The sequence below is a fragment of the Nilaparvata lugens genome, chromosome 3 (assembly GCF_014356525.2).
Source record: "Nilaparvata lugens isolate BPH chromosome 3, ASM1435652v1, whole genome shotgun sequence".
Lineage (NCBI taxonomy): Eukaryota > Metazoa > Arthropoda > Insecta > Hemiptera > Delphacidae > Nilaparvata > Nilaparvata lugens.
The window spans coordinates 51,785,642-51,800,958 of NC_052506.1; the positions used below are offsets into that span (position 1 = coordinate 51,785,642).

General features: G+C 33.9%; 2 protein-coding genes across 2 annotated transcripts in view; one reads left to right on the plus strand and one right to left on the minus strand.

The window, feature by feature from the left end:
- Positions 1-4,104: 4,104 nt before the first annotated feature.
- LOC120350482 lies at positions 4,105-7,370 on the minus strand. The gene is made up of 2 exons (XM_039423994.1): positions 6,886-7,370; positions 4,105-4,588 (listed from the first exon to the last, which is right to left on the minus strand). Exons 1-2 carry the CDS (start codon positions 6,992-6,994, stop codon positions 4,338-4,340), a joined length of 360 nt encoding a protein of 119 aa, XP_039279928.1. The 5' UTR covers positions 6,995-7,370; the 3' UTR covers positions 4,105-4,337.
- LOC111051481 overlaps positions 6,381-15,317 on the plus strand; it is a 36,655-nt gene continuing 27,718 nt past the window's right edge. Inside the window, exons 1-3 of the mRNA XM_039423993.1 lie at positions 6,381-6,620; positions 14,130-14,527; positions 15,032-15,173. Coding sequence (XP_039279927.1) covers positions 6,482-6,620; positions 14,130-14,527; positions 15,032-15,173 — 679 coding nt within the window. The 5' untranslated portion in view covers positions 6,381-6,481. The remainder of the gene's footprint in view (positions 6,621-14,129; positions 14,528-15,031; positions 15,174-15,317) is intronic.

Genomic DNA, 15,317 nt, shown 5'->3' on the forward strand with positions numbered 1-15,317 from the left:
GATTTGAATATGGGTACTACCTTGGCCAATTTCATCCTGGAAGGAAATATACCTGTAGAAAGACTGCAATTGAATATATCTACCAGAATTGGGACTACAGACATAGCAACTGACTTTAATAGTCCAGAAGATATGTCATCGTCCCCTGGAGCTTTACCGGATTTTAATTTCTTTATGTACATCAACATTTCATTGAAAGTGACAGGCTCAATAAATATAGATCTTTGACAAGTGGTTTTTGTAAAATTTTCATTATAACTCTCTACATCACTGACAACTAATTACCTGATGAGGCTGCAATATCTTTAGAAATATTTACAAAAAAATTATTAAAAAGGTTTGACAAAGTATGATGGTCACTGACAATCTCACTCCCGTGCTCAATTTTTAGTTCATCGAGACTATTTTTTTTGGTCTCCCACACAGCTTATTCAGAACTACCCATTTTTGACGTGGAGCTAATAAATTTATTGTGGCGTAGTACTTTTCTTTTTCGATTTTGATCCAGGTCTTTATTTTTTTAGAAAAAGTTTTAAATTCATTTTTTACAATTTCATTTTCGGGATTCCTTTTTACTTTTTTGAATAGCTTATCACGGGAGTGAATTGCTGTGCATAAACCATTTGTCATCCATGGTTTAAGCTTTTTTACTTTTACTGATTCAGTTGATGTAATTTCAATTTTATTTTTGGATCATTCAATATAATTTGCAAATGTCTCAAGAAAATTGTTGAACTTATAATCAACATTATTATTAAATAATACGTCACTCCAATCATGAGACATCAGCATGTTATTAAGACTATGAAAATCTATTTAAAATGTATTACTAATTGAATTATCGTTATATCTTACGGTATTTGATCGGAGAGTCAGGGACACAGCTCTATGATCACCTATTAAGGTTTCAATTACTGCGCCCCTAACAAAATGTGTGAAGGTCCGCGATCTAATAAAGACATGGTCAATTAGAGTTGCCGTTGTTTCAGTTACTCTTGTAGGTATGTTGATTACTGGTTCAAAGCCATAACAACTGAGAATTTCTAAGTAGCTGTCAACTTTATTATCATCATTGATAAGAATATTGATATTGACGTCTCCTATCAAGACAGTATCGCAGGTTGTTGAACGAGCTACAACTGAGTCAAGACTTGAAAGAAATCTATCACAGTCAAAGCCATGCCATCGATAAAGACAAATCAGATTGAAATTGTAATTTGATAAGGCGCACTGTAGATACAGTACATCCGCACCGCTCAATTCACAGTCGGTCAAATTACAATTGAAATCAATAGTTCGCTGGAATAATAAACTACAATACCAGTGGCTCTAGTAAAAGTAGAAATATGTGAATAAAATTCATATCCTTTAATAAAATAATGCGATACCTGATCATCTGTATCCAACCATACTTTAGATAACACAACTATTGCAGGCCTTACACTCCAACAGCTCAAATAAGTTACAAATTTATAAAAATTACTGCTTATGCCTTGTATGTTTTGATGAAGAATTGTCAAATTATTACTTTGTGGAATATGAGAGAGATTAACTTCATCAATACTATTCAATAGCACACAGTTATCTTCTTCATTATTCATCATGAGTGAAATATGTGTACTCGTATTTTAGAGAATTTGTGGAAAATCTGGTAAAAAAGCTAAATTCATAAACCCTCATTTATCCTCTATATATATATTGAAGATATATATATATATATATATATATATATATATATATATATATATAAATAAATGGATGGCTAGCTGTTTGTGTGTTTGTTCCCTATGACTTGAAAAATACTTGACATAACGACATGAAACTATGGAAATATGTTGTGTGAATATTGGGGATGGTTTCTGACCAGAAATTTTAATAGGGTGGCTAATAATGATTATTTATTAATCCATTGACAGAGCGGCTACCGAAGAACGGAAAGATGATGATTCAAGATCATATTGAGATATGATTTAGCATCTAAAGTTACCAACTGTAATAAACACGTCACCCTATGATAAATTGTGTAGGCTACTGGTATTACAACGGTAGTTTGGAGTTGAAGTGTAGTTGATTGGTACCAGCTGTAGATAATGGTTCCCTAGAATTATCACTCCCCTATCATTGAGTAACCGGAAAATGTTGGAAAAAAATTATTCACCTCATGGAAGAGAGTTGTTCATATTGCATCCATTAATGACAGAATAATTCACAATTTTTTTCTAATTTAGCTTAGCTTATATTCATCCTAAAATTAAAGATGGAAAGAATATGTAATTCCTGGTGATCCATCGTACATCGCATATTTCATGGACCATCTATTGACAATCAACAACTATGAAAACATTGAATTCATCTTTGAAACACTGATTTATCAGTTTTTATTTTTTTTTAATTCAACACTTTACTGTTAGATATTACTACCAATTGATTGAGAAGAATATGTTTTGGGAATAATGAATGCTGCATGACTAAGCACATAGGAAGTTCGTATTCAGATGTAAATGAAAATATTGATTGTCAGATAAATTTCATGATTCACCAAATAAAGTAAAGTGTGACATGAGATACATTGACTTTTTGGCGGTACGAAGTTCGCCAGGTAAGCTAGCTGTAAATAAAGCTTCATTATTGATAGTCAACGCTGAAAAAAGACAGGTTCAATCACCAGGAATACTATCAATTCTATGAAGGACCAGTAAGCTATTAATTTTGAGTAGTTCAATCACTTCCATTATGGACACTGGATGCATTATGGACAATTAATACGTATGAAATTTATTAGCTACAAAATAAAAAACTTTGAAGTGGCCCCGACTACTACAAAATGAATAACCATTTAGATCAAATATAAGAAATTACTCACATCTCTCATCAACTCGTACTTTTTGTTCACAAAATATTAACACAAAAATACAAGTTATATTGAATGAACTCACAGCTAGTACTCAAGTTTGTCTTTTTCTGGCCATGTTACAAATAAATGTAGGTTCATGTTTCACATCTCGTTTTTGTAATCTTGTCTATTAAGAAATTTTCCAATGTGATTTTTGTTTGCAATAAAATTTGAATTTGAAAAAAGAATTATCAACAAACTCCTAACCGAAGAAAATCTCTGTGCTCTGTTCTAATCGGAATGTATGAGACTCCATATACAGCTGATAGAAGGCGCAAACCAAACTGGCCAAGCATACAACAATGGAACAAACACGTGGCAAGCTCGCGCTTTCGATCCACAGAAAATTAAATTCGATCAGCTGATTGATAAAATTATTTTAAGCTTTCCAATGATTACAACATATGTTAGAATATCATGTGTCAATTATCTCAGTTCCATATTATGGCATTCACCTTACCATGTTCATAACCTTACTAAATAGGATCCTTTTTCATCCTTTGAAACCCTTAGAGGTGAAATATCTCAAAATCCGTTCTTAGTGCGAGTCTAGCATGTTTGAAGAATATTTGTGCAGAGTTTTAAGTCCGTAGGCCAATTAGTTTGAGCTGTAGTGTGATTTTACATGAAAATTTTCAAAAAATGCCCTCTCCTGGACCCCTCTCTGCTCCTGATCGGAGTTTTTTTTCGTAGCTGAACAAAAAAGTTCCTCATGACTTTGCTGTGCAATGAGCGGTTAAAAAGTACAACATTTTTGGGAGGCCCCAGCTCCCTCAGGGGGGCAAATTTCTGAAACTCCTTTCTTAGTGGATGTTTTGAGGCTATCATAAACAATTGTGCAAAATTTCAAGTTTGTAGGCTTAGTAGTTTGGGCTGTGGTGTGATTTCAGTCTGTCGAGGCTTAGCCTTTAATAGATATAGAGATTATAATATAATTTAAGTTAATATATTATATTTAACTAGTTTTAATGGTATTGATGGCCAGCTATTGGGAATTATGTCCATGGGAACCCTAGCCAATTATACTGATTTGACACAGAATTATTTTAAAAACCTATTCAGAGAAATTAATGAAATAAACTATGGATTGAGAAACAGAATGTATAGACCCCACAGATTTAACAATAACTATGGTAAAAGAGCTCCAGAATTCCATATCTTTTGAATGCATAGCCTCTGGAATTGCGAAATTTGCAGAGAAAATGTGAAGTAAAAACAAAATTTTAATTAATTTTCATTACAATAATTGATGATTGAGACTTATTGTTGGATTTTACAGTAAAAATGCAAGCTCACAATAGTTTAGTCAGATTATGTCTATTATACCTTTGGCTTAACTTATTATTTGGTTATACTTTTACTTTTGGTTCAACTTGTTTTTCCGTTCAACCATATTTCTCATCACTTTGATCGTACAAAACTGGGAAATTCCGTATCTCTTCAGTCAGTTTTTCACTCTCCATGTTAAACGAGCCCGCACCGTCTCCGTCGAAAAGTAAACTGAACTGAAGTCGGTGACGGCGCGGGCACGGCTCGGGCAACAAACACGGTGACGGTGCTGACGCGGTGCGGTAGTATGTGTCCCTACACGTTTGAAAGCATTTGTTTTCTCACTCGCCGTAGTACGTCCGTCACTCGGCCGTGCCGCGGCTCGGGCTCGCTGCGGATATGTGTGTCCCGGCCAATATCCGTTCTCTAGAATTGAAAACATTAACTTGAAATTGCCTCAATGTCCAATTGCTAGGCGACGACTGTACGTCGTAGTCTTTTACTGTATATTATTGTACTAATATAGCAGTTGATTCAGCGCTGCTACAGTCGTTGCTTAGGATCTCGACTTGCACATTATCAATTTTTTGAAACACAACCAGTATCTGCTTTGTAAGATTTACTTTATTAAACTGTCTGTACTCGTTTGATGGAAAGCATAAGGAATGCCGACAGTTAGAATCCTTACTGTAGAGATAGTCCAGTCACTATATACATTGGTGCATGTTATTTATATTGTAGTTCTGATTTTTTAATATATTATTTGGGTACATAAGAGAAGTCCTTTGACGAGCCGAGAAGAATGAAGTGTAGCACGATGAAATCTGAGCATTGAGTCAGAAGTTATAAGTGTTCGAAATTTTGATCCTTGAGGTGTCCTTAAGCGCGCCTCTTCACTAGGAAATACTGAAATGAAGTGCATCTAACGGGTGTTTCTCATAGAACATAATCTTATGAACTTATGTCATTGTGCGAAATATCAATGTGAAGACTATGTAGTTGGTGATGATGGTTGAAGCTGAAAATTAGGTGTTTTTCACAATACAAGGAGCATTGTTGTCAGGTGTACCTGGAAATCTATATGAGATAGCGCGCTCTACCTGATCTCAAATTGTATAGAGCACAAAAATACGCCCAGAGGGATTTTGAATTATACATCTAAATGGTAACAATCGGAAGATATTGTTGATCAAAAACTAGAATTCATCAAAATTGATTTTTTCTTCAAATTTCACTCATTTTTGAAAAATCATAACTCAGTACTCATGGGAGATAGAGCGTTTCGAATGATCTCATTTTATTCAGAATTTCATATTCTAGAAAAAAAAATTCTGTCCGATTACGAGATTTGGCAGAAATAGCTGAAAACTGGAAAATGAGCCGGAAATACGAGGTTTTTGGGCCACTCTGTATCTAACACAAGGGAATTTTGCATGAAGAAATGGGTTCTGGACTTCTTTTATGTACCCAAATAAAATATTAAAAAATCAGAACTACAATATAAATTGCAAGCACACCCCCTTTTTTATGTCTATATTGACTGGACTAAGATGGCTGTGGTGTAAATCTATAAGCGCCATTTTCATCATTCATTTATTTTACATCAATAGAGAAATTACAACAGAGGCTTTATGCCAAAACAAGCCTCATTGAAAATAAATGTTTACATAAACAGAAACTATGCTAATAAGAAAGAAAGAAATAAAAAAAAAAACAGCAATAAAATAGTTTGGAACAAACATTACCTATGAATAGAAAACAACACAAGACAAAATAGGCTAAAGAAAAAAAACAAAATAGACTATTTGAAAAAGGAGAGTAGGTAGCAAGCCTAAAAAAAGAAAAGGAATTGAAATATTTATGCTCTCTGTAAAATTGATTAAGCATCTAGAATGTATCTGCTTGATAACATTTGGTCATCAAATTGCGCAAATTATCAGCGAATATATCTAGAATTGAACCATCTAGCAGTTTTTGTAAGACAAAGATGTTGCACTAGAGCCGGTTAAATTTTAATCATAATTAATTTCACAATCAGAGAAGCCTTCTTTTCAAAAAAGCCTTCTCTGATTGATTCTCATAAAATAATTAATCATGATCATAATATTTTAACCGGCTTTTGTGTACATACTAAAAACCATAGGTTTTTCATCCTTACACTCTGCCTCATATTAATTATTTATAGAAAAGAAGAAAATAATCTGGTTTGTAGAAATCAGTGTATGCAAATCACATGTTGTGTCAATATTATTATTATTGTAAAATCTATGTAAGTTCTCAAGTGATAAAATCTTCTTTAAAATTGCTTTAACTATCTTCATGCGACTATATTATTTAGTACATTATGCAATATATGCACTTTTCCGTTCAATACTTGTCCTTCATGTCTACCTTGTCAGCTCATCCTCCCTTGACGATTTCTTCCCGTACACTTACCTAACAGAGGATATGAAAAAAGGTATGTAAATCTTTTGACATGATAATTTAATAGGCAAGAGTTGTCATATAATGCGTTCAACATTAGACCCATACGTTTTATTTGTGGGAAATAGAAAGTTAATTATTGTTATCACCAGATTCTTTTTGAGGTTAAGTTAGTAGTTATTGACTCATTTAGTAATCGACTAAACACTTCAGATTTCATGAATTATCTTCAATAGTAAGATTTTATTTGAATTTGATTTCATTTCAGTATAAGTACAAAGTGCGCCAAAGAAACTTACTTATTTGAAAAATTCCCGTGCGGTGAATTGGTTGTGAAGAGTGGCAGGAGGGGTCGCATCTAAAGGGGGAAGTTCCCAAATTATCCTCCATCAAGTATGTAGCCATCATGCTCTGGTCTAGAGAGCAGTGTGCCTTTGCAATTGAGAGGTTTTTCTAATGGTCGATCACTTGTTGTTACTATGCAACGTGCCTTCCGCGCTCGATTTGAAATTCCTCCTCACAGACTCGTTCCTGGCCGTAATTTGATCCTGTCGTGGGTTAACTCATTTTGGGAGTGTGGAAGTGTCGCTAAACCCAGAAATGGACTTCAACGAACCATCAGAGCTCCAGAAACTATCGAAAGAGGCAATCAGTTCTGCATTCGGCTTGCAAACACGCAGCTTCTAGGGTAATTTCTGACTCCACTGATCGACGAATTTTCATGAAGACCCTATTTAGAAGACAATTTCATCCCTATTAATTGGCTGTTGTTCAAGAATTGATTGAACGCGATTTTTTTTGCCCGTCAAAATGCATGTGATATGCTAATTGACAACCTGCCTGAAGACGCGATCATTTTTTTTTAGTAACAAGGCTCATTTCCACATGCGTTTCCTCAATGTGAATTTTATGGGGTTATTTGAAATTCCTGGTTTATGTCGATCGACCACGAACCATAGCACACATCAAGAGCAACATTCGCGACGCCATTGCCAACAAACCGATTGATATACTGCATTCGAGTGTATACAAATTTCAAAAATCGAGTTCATCAGTGAGCACAATGGGGGTCGCCATTGATCTGATGTCATTTTCAAGACTGCATAAAAAAAATTGGGAAATTGTATTCTCATATAAAAAAAGATTAAAACAATAACTAAAGTACTTTTGAATAAAAACACAAATCTGTTGTCAAATTCTACACTGTTTTATTTATTACACGACCCAGGTTTCGAGACCACACCGGTCACATTTTCAAGTTGACTGTGACCGGTGTGGTCACGAAACCTGGGTCGGGTACTAAATAAAACAGTGTACAATTTGACAATCGATTTGTGTTTTCATTCAATTATGGACTGGTTCTACAATATTGACAATGACTCAGTCGAATTTTTAAAGTACCTACTTTTGTTTTTATTGACCTTTCAAATAAGTAAGTTTCTCTGGCGCACTTTGTACTATCAAAAAATAGAACTAGAAATAAAACTAAAATAAAATATACTGGAACTTGATACTAGGCCTATAGCTATTTTATTACTTTTCTTGCACTATTACCATAGGTATAAGGGAAGTATTGCTTCCAAAAAAAATTAAGGTACCCTAATTTCAAGTTTTCTATACGTTACAAGGACCCCTGAGTCCAAAAACATGATTTTTGGGTGTTGGTCTGTGTGTGTGTGTATGTCTGTGAACAAGATAACTCCATTCCTAATTAACCTATTGACTTGAAATTTTAAACTTAAGGTCCTTATACCATGAGGATCCGACAATACGAAATTCAATAAAATTGAATTCAAGATGGCGGAAAAAATGTCGGATAATTACTAAAAAACCATGTTTCACACGTTTTTTCAAAAACGGCACTAACGATTTTCTTCAAATTTATACCATGTATAGCTATATATAAGCCCTATCAACAGACATGAGTCTCATTTCTGGGAAAATTGCAGAAGCTCCGTAATATTCTTGAGAAAAATGGCGAATAATTAGTAAAAACCATGTTTTTCACGGTTTTCTCGAAAACGTCTCTAACTATTCTCTTCAAATTTATACCATGTATTATATGGGGCTAATTAATAGGGCTATTAATAGTATTAATAGGGCTATTTATAAGCCCTATCAACTGACATGAGTCTCATTTCTGGGAAAATTTCAGGGGCTCTGTAATATTCTTGAGAAAAAAGGCGGATAATCACTAAAAAATCTGGTGTGGTACACTCACACAACTTTCCTTGCTAATTGAACTATAAGCCTCATTCTTAAACGAGAATAATTTAGGGGAATAACACAATGACGATTGGTGGCAACATATTGAAACTACGATTGAACTACTGTATATGAGTATATTATAATTGTTTTCAGAGTACTTTTTTCTTTCTGTAAATTGTGAAATTCGATGATTTTTTCAAAAGTCGTCAAAACAGCTGTTCTACAGATGAAATATCTCGACTATTATGCTTTTTTTATAAACTGCTCACCTACCTACAACATTCACGAGAAGGAGGTTACACAGTCCATTTCTCAAGGATGGGTTAGAACCGCCATTAGTTTCCCAGGAAAAAGACTCATTCCAGTTGATAGAGCTAATAAATAACTATACAGGGTATGAATTTGAAAAAAATCGGTCAAGTCATTTTTGGGAAAAACGTAAAAAAAGTGGTTTTTTAGTAGTCATCCGCCATTTTTCTCAAGAATATTACGGAGCTCCTGCAATTTTCCCAGAAATGAGACTCATGTCAGTTGATAGGGCTTATAGATAGCTATCCACGGTATAAATTTGAAGAAAATCGTTAAATCTGTTTTCGAGAAAACCGTGAAAAACATGGATTTTTAGTCATCCGCCATTTCTCTCATTAATATTAGGAGCTCCTGCAATTTTCCCAGAAATGAACTCATGTGAGTTGATAGGAACTATAAATTAGCTATCCATGGTATAAATTTGAAGAAAAGTTTTCGAGGAAAACGTGAAAAACATGGTTTTTAAGTAATTAGCCGCCATTTTTTCCGCCATCTTGAATTGAATTTTATTGAATTTCTTAATGTCGGAACCTCATTGTATAAGGACCTTAAGTTAAAAATTTCAAGTCAATCGGTTGATTAAGAATGGAGTTATCGTGGTCACAGACATACACACACACACACACACACACACACACACACACACACCAACACCCAAAAATCATGTTTTTGGACTCAGGGGTCCTTGAAACGTACAGAAAACTTGAAATAAGAGTGCCTTAATTTTTTTGGGAAAGCAATACTTTCCTTACCTATGGTAATAGGGCAAGGAAAGTAAAAACCAAGTTTTTCACGGTTTTCTTGAAAACGGCTCTAACAATTTTCTTCAAATTTATACCATGGCCCATGGCCATAAGCCCTATCAACTTACATGAGTCTCATTTCTGGGATAATTGCAGGAGCTCCTTGATATTCTTGAGAAAAATTGCAAACAATTACTAAAAACCATGATTTTCACGATTTTCTCAAAAATTACTTGACCTTTTTTTCAAATTAGTCATCCGCCATTTTTCTCAAGAATATTACGGAGCTCCTGCAATTTTCCCAGAAATGAACTCATGTGAGTTGATAGGAACTATAAATTAGCTATCCATGGTATAAATTTGAAGAAAAGTTTTCGAGGAAAACGTGAAAAACATGGTTTTTTAGTAATTATCCGCCATTTTTTCCGCCATCTTGAATTGAATTTTATTGAATTTCTTAATGTCGGAACCTCATTGTATAAGGACCTTAAGTTAAAAATTTCAAGTCAATCGGTTGATTAAGAATGGAGTTATCGTGGTCACAGACATACACACACACACACACACACACACACACACACCAACACCCAAAAATCATGTTTTTGGACTCAGGGGTCCTTGAAACGTACAGAAAACTTGAAATAAGAGTGCCTTAATTTTTTTGGGAAAGCAATACTTTCCTTACCTATGGTAATAGGGCAAGGAAAGTAAAAACCAAGTTTTTCACGGTTTTCTTGAAAACGGCTCTAACAATTTTCTTCAAATTTATACCATGGCCCATGGCCATAAGCCCTATCAACTTACATGAGTCTCATTTCTGGGATAATTGCAGGAGCTCCTTGATATTCTTGAGAAAAATTGCAAACAATTACTAAAAACCATGATTTTCACGATTTTCTCAAAAATTACTTGACCTTTTTTTCAAATTAGTCATCCGCCATTTTTCTCAAGAATATTACGGAGCTCCTGCAATTTTCCCAGAAATGAGACTCATGTCAGTTGATAGGGCTTATAATAGCTATCCATGGTATAAATTTGAAGCAAATTGTTAGAGCCGTGTTCAAGAAAACCGTGAAAAACTTGGTTTTTACTTTCCTTGCCCTATTACCATAGGTAAGGAAAGTATTGCTTTCCCAAAAAAATTAAGGCACTCTTATTTCAAGTTTTCTGTACATTTCAAGGACGTTTCAAGTACGTTTCTGTACGTTGTGTGTGTGTGTGTATGTCTGTGAACACAATAACTCCATTCTTAATCAACCGATTGACTTGAAATTTTTAACTTAAGGTCCTTATACAATGAGGATCCAACATTAAGAAATTCAATAAAATTCAATTCAAGATGGCGGAAAAAATGGCGGATAATTACTAAAAAACCATGTTTTTCACGTTTTTCTCGACAACTTTTCTTCAAATTTATACCATGGATAGCTAATTTATAGTTCCTATCAACTCACATGAGTTCATTTCTGGGAAAATTGCAGGAGCTCTGTAATATTAATGAGAGAAATGGCGGATGACTAAAAATCCATGTTTTTCACGGTTTTCTCGAAAACAGATTTAACGATTTTCTTCAAATTTATACCGTGTATAGCTATCTATAAGCCCTATCAACTGACATGAGTCTCATTTCTGAGAAAATTGAAGGAGCTCCGTAATTCTCTTGAGAAAAATGGCGGATAATTACTAAAAACCCATGTTTTTCACGGTTTTCTCAAAAACGGCTCTAACGATTTTCTTCAAATTTATACCATGGATAGCTATATTTATAAGCCCTATAAACTGACATGAGTCTCATTTCTGGGAAAATTACAGGAGCTCCGGAATATTCTTGAGAAAAATGGCGGATGACTACTAAAAAACCACGTTTTTTACGTTTTTCCCAAAAATGACTTTACCGATTTTTTTCATACTCATACCCTGTATAGTTATTTATTAGCTCTATCAACTGGAATGAGTCTTTTTCCTGGGAAACTAATAGGGTTCCACATCATCCTTGAGAAATTGACTGTGTAACCTCCTTCTCGTGCATGAGGTAGGTACGTGAGCAGTTTATAAAAAAAGCATAATAGTCGAGATATTTCATCTGTAGAACAGCTGTTTTGACGACTTTTAAAAAAATCATCGAATTTCACAATTTACATAAAGAAAAAAGTACTCTGAAAACAATTATAATATACTCATATATACAGTACCGGTAGTCCAATCATAGTTTCAAATATGTTGCTACCAATCGTCATTGTGTTATTCCCCTAAATTATTCTAGTTTAAGAATGAGGCTTATAGTTCAATTAGCAAGGAAAGTTGTGTGAGTGTTCCACACCAGATTTTTTAGTGATTATCCGCCTTTTTTCTCAAGAATATTACAGAGCCCCTGAAATTTTCCCAGAAATGAGACTCATGTCTGTTGATAGGGCTTATAAATAGCCCTATTAATACTATTAATAGCCCACGGTTTATGTATAAATACTATAAACACGGTATAAATTTGAAGAGAATAGTTAGAGACGTTTTCGAGAAAACGGTGAAAAACATGGTTTTTACTAATTATTCGTCATTTTTCTCAAGAATATTACGGAGCTCCTGCAATTTTCCCAGAAATGAGACTCATGTCTGTTGATAAGGCTTATATATAGCTATACATGGTATAAATTTGAAGAAAATCGTTAGGGCCGTTTTCGAAAAAACGTGTGAAACATGGTTTTTTAGTAATTATCCGACATTTTTTCCGCCATCTTGAATTCAATTTTATTGAATTTCTTAATGTCGGATCCTCATTGTATCCCTTATTTTACCTTAAGTTAAAAATTTCAAGTCAATCGGTTGATTAAGAATGGAGTTATCGTGTTCACAGACATACACATTACACAGACCAACACCCAAAAATCATGTTTTTGGACTCAGGGGTCCTTGAAACGTACAGAAAACTTGAAATAAGAGTGCCTTAATTTTTTTGGGAAAGCAATACTTTCCTTACCTATGGTAATAGGGCAAGGAAAGTAAAAACCAAGTTTTTCACGGTTTTCTTGAAAACGGCTCTAATGATTTTCTTCAAATTTATACCATGGTATTCATAAGCCCTATCAACTTACATGAGTCTCATTTCTGGGATAATTGCAGGAGCTCCTTAATATTCTTGAGAAAAATTGCAAATAATTACTAAAAACCATGATTTTCACGATTTTCTCAAAAATTACTTGACCGATTTTTTCAAATTCATACCCTGTATAGTTATTTATCAGCTCTATCAACTGGCATGAGTCTTTTTCTGGGAAACTAATGGGGGGTCCACCCCATCCTTGGGAAATGGACTTGGTAGCCTCCTTCTCGTGCATGAGGTAGGTAGGTAGAGCAGTCTATAAAAAGAACACATAGTCGAGATATTTCATCTGTAGAACAGCTGTTTTGACAACTTTTAAAAAATCATCGAATTTCACAATTTACTCAAAGGAAAAAGTACCCTGAAAACAATTATAATATAATACGGTAGTCTGATAGTATAGTTTAAAATATGTAGCCGCCAATTGTCATTAAATTATTCTTGTTTAAGAATGAGGCTTACAGTTCAATGAGCAAGGAAAGTTGTTTGAGTTTACCACACAAGATTTTTTATATAGGTGATCACTGCGATGGTGCACTCCTTACAGTCCCGTGAATCTCTCTAGAGTAATATTTCCGTTATCAAATACACTGATTATTAAATTTCTATTGCCTCTTTTATAAAGAAAATTTTTCATTGCTAGCTGCTGTTTTAAACTAATATTTTTACCAAAAAATGAAAAGAAAAGACAATTGGGAAATTGATTGACCCATATCTAGATACTTTTTTTTCATAATAGAATAATGTTTTATTATACAGTTGGGTAATTTTATAATAAAGTTGAATGAGTTGCTATATCGCCTATCATGGGTTAACTCTGTAATGTCATCTCAACTTTTCTACATGATTTATTTGGGTATTTATATTTTTTAACTACATTAAGTAAATAGTTTTTCTAAAAAAGTTTCAAATATTTTTCTACTAGTTTTTAATAATTTTGATGCTAAAACCAAGTTGCACAAGAGTCTGATGAATTTCAATCATGATTAAATGCCATGAAAACCAGTCAGAGATTGGGACTTTGAAGAGAAGACTTTTGAAGAGAAGGCTTCTCTGATTGGTTCTTGATACATTCAATCTCACGGTTAAAATTTAACAGGAATTTTTGCAACCGAACCGATATTTTCAAAATTTGTAGGTATCAACAAAAAGGTTTTCTAATAATTATTATTCTGACACTTTATAGCTGGTTTTAATGATGGAGTTAGAGACTACAACTTTGTTTTCCCAAAGAAAGTCGATGCCGGTGATTCGCTACTATCAAACTTCTACAATATTGAAGACCACGATGATACCCACACAAGCGAAAAAGAGAGAAGGTGCGATGTGCTGTATCCAGTAAAATATCTGCTGTCACTTGGAAACAAAGATCAATCTGAAGATTTAGAACTGCAAATTGAGCTGACACCAAATGTTGAGTTGGCACCTCGCTCACTGGTGATTGAGCGCCTGGATAAGGCCTCACGACTGGATGTTGGCAAGGCAAAATTACAGCAATTGGGCGATCTCCGTTGCTATTTTGTTGGTCGCGTTACTGATCAACCAGGGTCTTCTGTTGCTTTATCTGCTTGCGGCAGAGGTTTGGTGAGTTGTAACAATTTTTTTCTATAAGCAAGTCCATTTTTCTTCGATAATTGTTAGAGCAGCAGCGATTGTTGCCGCTCATAAACTTTGATGTTTCATTATAAACATTGTTCCACTTTTGTTGAAATTGATTATAGTTGTTAACTTAAGCTGAATTGATTTTAATACAGGAATTATCCAACACTAATAATTATGAGCAGTATTTATTTTACTCATATTATTAAATTTGCCTCTTTTCATCAGTTTAAGTATATTATTTATAATATTGAATGCATTAATATTTTCTATCATATTACCTGAATAACAATATAAGAACATGAGGGAAGCTCTATTCCAGTTTGATTGTCCATCTATTTGAAAAAATACAATCAAACAAATTTCTATGAGACAAGTTGAGATAAAAAATATTGCCCAACTTACCCTTCACCTTCCAATGCTTTAGATAATTTTATCAGAAGTTCCTTATGCATTTTATTCAAATTACAAAGCTTACATTTTTTACAGCTTGGAGTTGTACAGACGAAGGATGATAGATTTTTCATTCAACCTCTTTCCACTAGGAAATCACTTGAAGGAAACAATATGCACATTGTCTACAGAAAAAAGAGTAAACATAGTAGAAAGCTACCTCATTGTTTGGTAAAAGGTAACTAATCTAATCACCATTCAGTTATTAGTAGCTTATCACCATTCAGTTATTGCCTAGTCAATTCGAATAAGAAATGTGCCGCTTTTATTGATTGCTACTATCTTTAGTGATCGTCATGAAGTAAATACAAGTAAATACTAA

What these genes read in the sequence shown, in the direction of transcription:
- LOC120350482 (XM_039423994.1), bottom strand. Translation starts at nt 6,994, where the DNA reads ATGATGGCTACATACTTGATGGAGGATAATTTGGGAACTTCCCCCTTT. An exon ending in CACGGGAATTTTTCAAATAA is followed by an intron (nt 4,589 to 6,885) that starts GTAAGTTTCTTT and finishes TTTCAATTCTAG; the next exon opens with AGAACGGATATTGGCCGGGA.